This window comes from Vollenhovia emeryi, unplaced genomic scaffold (assembly GCF_000949405.1).
Source record: "Vollenhovia emeryi isolate VEMERY1.0 unplaced genomic scaffold, V.emery_V1.0 DF939126.1, whole genome shotgun sequence".
Taxonomy (NCBI): Eukaryota; Metazoa; Arthropoda; class Insecta; order Hymenoptera; family Formicidae; genus Vollenhovia; species Vollenhovia emeryi.
In genome coordinates, this window is record NW_011967240.1 from 4,511,777 (window position 1) to 4,517,714 (window position 5,938).

General features: G+C 56.0%; 1 protein-coding gene across 1 annotated transcript in view; it reads left to right on the forward strand.

The window, feature by feature from the left end:
• Positions 1-2,176: 2,176 nt before the first annotated feature.
• LOC105569166 (homeobox protein Hmx) overlaps positions 2,177-5,938 on the forward strand; it is an 18,006-nt gene continuing 14,244 nt past the window's right edge. The window contains exon 1 of the mRNA XM_012025365.1: positions 2,177-2,784. Within this exon, the coding sequence (XP_011880755.1) occupies positions 2,177-2,784 (608 nt within the window). The remainder of the gene's footprint in view (positions 2,785-5,938) is intronic.

The following is a 5,938-nucleotide window of genomic DNA, read 5'->3' on the forward strand; positions in this document are numbered from 1 at the left end:
AGGTACAGCTACGTGGCGGCTACCATCGCGCGCCACGGTAGGAAGAGAGACTCGACGAGGCAAGCCAGAAGGGCGGCGAGGAGAGGGATCGGCGGGAGGCGGGAGGGCGGAGGGAGTAGGCTATAAAGGCTAATTGGTTAAAAGCTCACCACTGGCTGCAGGCTTAAATCAAGATCTTGGAGTGTTATAATGGATAAGTAACACGGCGTGGCGCGGCCACCGCCACCGGGTTGTGTGTTACCCCCCCACACACACCGTCGCGCGGTATCCAGTTCCCCTCCACCCCCTTCCCCCCCTACCCCCCGGTTTCGAGCGTTCGCCACCCTTCTTTCCCTGCCGCCCCTCACGCTCGCAGACCTCTACGTCCACGTCGCCTCGCGCGTACAGCCACCCCGTTCACCCGCCGCCGTGGCGCGGAACGTCGAGGGCGAGTATCTTTCGAGTTAAGGACGGCGCGACCGACGCGATTGGTCCGCGGCGAGGGTTACCCCGGCGGGTAGTCGTGTGCGGCGCGAGTCATCGATCGCGCCTCCGTCCTATGAGGAATCCGGAAAGCCAACCCCTGGCAAGCCGTAGGCCCCGCCCCGCCACCTACCCCGACCGCACCGACACCCCTTCCGACAACTTGCAGCTTAGCCGTCCTCGCTCGCTTGCCACCCTCCGCTAAACTCCCCCTCCCCTCCAGCCACCTTCCTCTCCCCGCTCGGCGCGCGCGTCAGCGTGCTCCCTCCTGCCATCTTCCTCCGACACCCTCTAATTTATCCGCTCGCCCCGTTCTAGCGGCGGCGGCGGCGGCGGCGGCCCTCCCCTCTCCCTCGCTCGCACCCCGCAGTCTAGCTATCGCGCGGCGCGCAATAACTACCCCCGTGACTCTCGAAGCGTGACTCCGAAGCGTTCTTTCTCTTTATCTTACTCCCCGCCGCCGTTCTCCCTCTCTCTCTCGCTCTTTCGTCGCGCCTCTCGCGCCTGTACCCTCGCGCTCCTACTCTCTCGCTCGAGCGTACGTAGGTGTGCGTGTGCCTTGTATGTGTGCGTGCGTGCGTGTGTGCGCGGAACGAGCCTCTCCTCGTCCGTGTGACCTGCGGTTTCTCCGGCGTTTTCCTACCCTTAGTAGCGCGAGCACAGTGCATCCATCCGCCGCGGCCCGTCACTCGCCGCGAAGCGTATCGCAGGACACGAGGGTGCCTGCGCGCCGCTCTCTTTCTAACGCGAGCGCGCGCGACCGAACGCGTTGTCAGCGCGCGCCGACGCTCTGACGACACGCGCGCGAGTCGAAATTCCGACGCGACGCGAGCACATCGTCGTCGGCCGCACGGGCCGACGTGACTTCCTTACGAACTAGGAGTTCTCCGTTTCCTCGAGGTCGCGCTCGAGTCCAGCCCGGACAGGGAAGAAGAAGAAGATTACGACTCACCCGCGGCGTATACGCGACGAGTGATTGGCGATCAGTGCAAGTGACTGGAGAAAAGTGACGGCACCTCGCCTCGGTGTTACCTCACACGGGAACGCTTTACGCTCACGCGGGTGGACGGTAAAGAGCGCGGAAAGCGAAAAGGAGAGGAGAAGTTGCGTATCAGACCGGAGCGGATATGTAGTGGTGAAAAGGGGGAGAGCGAGAGAGAAAGAGGGAGAGAGGTGAAGACAGAGAGAGGGGGTGTGGTTGGTGGCGGAAGGACGATAGGGGGAGAGGGCGACTCCGCGAAAGGTGGGCCGTCCAAGTGTCTTGTCTCCTATCATCCTGTCGTCCAGGGTATCGCTTACGAATGTCGCGCGATCGAGCGATCCGTCTGCGATCGGCGACGACGCGCGAGGACGTCCTGGCGACGGCCGCGCTTCGACTAGCGGCGAGCCGCGCGATCAGCCCCGTCTGAGTCGTCGACGACAGCAACGCGCTGCGTGCAACGTACCTGTGTGTCGTCCTGATATGCGATCGTCCGGGTCGCGGCGCGCGAGACCACGGCCGGTCGACCGTCGGCCCGTCGAATGTAATCCTCCTCGAGTATAGAAGCTCGAGTACCGAAGCGTCGACGCGCGTCTTCCGGAACGGCAGCGGCAGCGGCAGCGGCAGCGTCGTCAGCCTCGTCGAAGGAGCCGTGTCGGCCTAGCTGGGCTAGCCGCGGAAGAGGTGCCGCAGCGAGAAATCTCCCCGGCCCCGGACGGGCCGCCGGCTCCAAGGATGTCCGGCGAGACGGAGATAGAGGTCTCGGTTGTGTCGGAGGAGGATCTGGAGCTCGAGGGCTCCAGGAGCAGCTCCACGCCCGCGGAGCTGCTGCTGCAGGAGAAGAACGGCAAGTCCGGCTGCGGCCTGAGCAATCACCACCACTCGTTCAGCTTCGACACGGTGAGCAAGCCGGCGCTCAGGCCCGCCTGCAATCCGCAGTACACGTCCTTCAGTATCTCCAGCATCCTCGGCAGACCGGAATCGCCGCCCGTCGATTCGACCACCTCCACGGGCTCCGGCGAGAGGCAGTCGTCGGACGTCGACAGGACGTCGCCGCTGCCGCCGGCCAACTCGCAGAACTCGCAGAGGATCCCCCCGTCGTGCGGCAGCCCCGGCAGGATCTCCTCCTCGCCCACGTCTCTCAGACTGTCCGGCGGCCAACGCAGTGGACTGTCCGCGACCATGCACCCTGGACTCGAGCCCAGAGCCAATTCCGCGGGTATCGCTATTGGATGTGCTACCAGTGTTACCAGTCCGGCCGCGACCTTCTCGCCGCCCGGCGATGCCTCTACCAATCCACTGCTGGGGCACCAGGCGTCGGCGGATCTCGCGATGCTATCAAGGTACGAAGCCTTGGACTCGATTCTCTCTCCGCTCTCGTCGAACAGCCCTTGGAGATGACGAGCGAGATTTTCATTGCCATGGATTTGTCTCGTCGCGTTTCTAACTTTTAACTCAGGTTTCGCGAGGAGGCCGCAACTCTTGGTGAGGCACACCTTTCGATCCATACGTTTCATTAAGCGTTTCTCGTAGAGACACGGTTTGCAAAAGATGTCTCGCAAACAATTTCTTATTACTTTAGACGCGTCACGAGCAGCCAACGTTATTCTCGAACGTCGTTGTCGTTATCGAAAGCTGCGGATCACCGGATGTCGAATTATGCAATTGATATCGCACGAAAATCGCACTCATTTCGCAGCTGCGTAGTGTCTATGAAAATTAAGGATCGGAGCAACGAATGAGTGCTCTGTGTCGATTGAGTGGCTTTTGCATTATTTATGTACGGCTGGGAAATATTTTTAAACTGAATACAAGACTCGGATGACGTCAATGAACTTTACATGGGTCGCTCTGAGAACTAGAAGACGACATACGGGCGATATACGTACAGAACCATATCAGATGTCTCGCACTTTCATTCGAATATAGTTTCTTTTAACGCGCTTGTTTTCCATGACAAAAAAGAATTTGTACATTTCCATCCGTCGCCTAAATTTTCAGCATCTCGCCGGCAGAGAAAAGGCAAAGCGCGTCCTACGCTTGGATGAGGAGCAAACTTTTCCCTTCCCTTTTCTGCCCACTTACGCCTCTCGACTCTTCGATCCTCTTCGATTTTAATCGGCTATTGAAGCCACAAAAGCTGTTGACGCGTCGAGAATTGTCGAGGCGATCAGTCTTCTTTCTCTCTTAATTTCACACGTTCGCAATTTCCACGGCGTCCCGCGAATGTGCAAAATCTAATCGCGCGGTCCCTCGGCCCGTGAAAGTGAAGCGCGCGCGTTTCTAAATTTATTTTGTAAAAACTAGCGCGGAAGCTTCGCGCCCGCGAACGCATTCTTATGTCGCGAGAGGTGAAACGGCGCAACAACGAATGTCGTAATAACGCGATACTTTTTACACCGCGGGAATACTTTGCGTCGCAAACACGTGTGTAACGCGTACCGTTTATTCGCGTGCGCGACGCACGCGATACCATTACATTAAACTCAGTCGGATGCGGCAATGTGACCTTCGATTTTATAGGCTGGTGCCAAAATAACTGGCCGAAATCCGAACCTTTGTACTGATCGGCGATCGCCATTCATTTACCGTATAGAACGGTACGTCAGTCATTCGGGCAAAATGCATGAAACACGCTGATTCCTGTTTATATAATTTAGTTTGTATTTATAACACGCGGTTAGCGCGAAATGCTTCTAGCATTTGCGAAGGAAAAAAAAAGGAGGAAAAAGAGGAAAAGAGCCCCTCTGCATAATTCAGCGATTTAAACGCCATCGTTTAACGGCTAATTCAATGCCGTCGCCATTTAATATTAATGCAAAAGTGTCGGTAAATGGAGTTGCTAATACTTGCTAATGATTAATTAATTCGTAACATCGTCGTTATTCATATTCGCCGCTCGCGTAATTGGCGGAATTGTTGAATAAATTAAGACCGCACCCTCTCTCAGGCAATTAGAAACTCCGCCGCGCTAGCGTTTCCGCGATAAAAACACGCATTTGCAAAGCTTTGACCCGAGAGATTCGACAACACCATCGCGATGGATTAATATCCGACTCCGCCGCCGCCGTTGCTCGCATAATTTTACACGACGCGACGCGCGCACGGGAGGACGCGTTTCGCATTAGCGGCGTATAAATTGCACCAACTGAATCACGCGCGTTAATATTCGTTGAGAGCGCGGCCATTTAATAAAAATCGAGGGAACTTAAATTTTCGCGGCGGCGTTACAATTATCACTACAGCAACAAAAAACTTGTAAAATTGATAAGAGAACATTCTGCTTCTACGGCGATTCCGAACACCCGGCTTCGATTGACTCGAGAAACTCGTGCCTCCTTAATTGCACGGAGATATAATATTTGAGGGAGTACATTTTTTCTCCTAGTAGAAGGTCAACATCCTGGAAATATCTCAGTAACAAAACTTTGTTTTCAGTTAATTTCCCGTCGACTTTGTCCCGACTAGAAGTTCGTTAAGGCCCCGCTCTCGTCAAGGGGCTTAAAATTGAGAATTATTAAGTCGCAACGACGACGAGTTTCCCCGACGTCCTCGGCCGAAGGAAAAATTGACTCGAAATCGCCGAAAGAAGCCCGAGGAGGTATCTTTCGGTCGATGCGGGACACCGTGTTCCACGACCCAATGTCCCCCGCGCCCGTCAACTTGGATTACCGGGCGGAAAGGGATGCGTCCCTGGCCGTCGTGGACCGAAGACTTCCGTAGGCGTGAGCTCGCCCGGATCAAGATACACGGCGTATCGGGGGTGGCGAAACGGTAAGGGGTAACGGCGACGAGCGGGCGCGTGCGGTGAGGATTATATTATGTGGGAATGGACCGACGAGGGGACCGTAATGGGCCTATTAGGCTGTCTCATTTAATAACAACCGTAGCAACAACGCCACCCTCTTACGTTACTTACGTTATTTAAGAGGACCCCCGCGCGTTATCGGATATATCTACGAGGAATCCGAGCACGGCACTGCGCGAGGGGCAGGAGAAAGATTCGAGGGTTCGAGATGATTTTATCAGATTTGCACCCCCTCCCCCTTCTCGATTGACGCCCACCCACCCTCCCCGTCAACGTCCGCGCCCTCGCCACGCTTGGCTGCCGGCGCGACGGCTGCGATCGCTTGTTTTCCACCCGTTTACCATTTGATTAAGTTCCACTCGTACGCGCCGCCGGGGTACACTCCACTAAACGAGGAAAGCCTCATCGAATGGGGCCCGTCACGCAAACGAACTTATCGCGGCGGGCAAATGGTAAACTTTAATAAACAGATTTTCTTGGCGCCCAAAGCGCACAGTTTAATGCCACTCTCGCCCACAAATGGCAACTTTGGCACCCCCGAGGTTACAAACGTCGCCCTTACGGCCAGCAAGATCGCCAAGGCGTATTCGCGAATTATGTCGACGTTTGTAAACATCGTTGACTCCGTTAAACCTATATCAGAAATTTATTCGTTAGTATACAATTGGGCGCTAATTCATTGAAAGCTT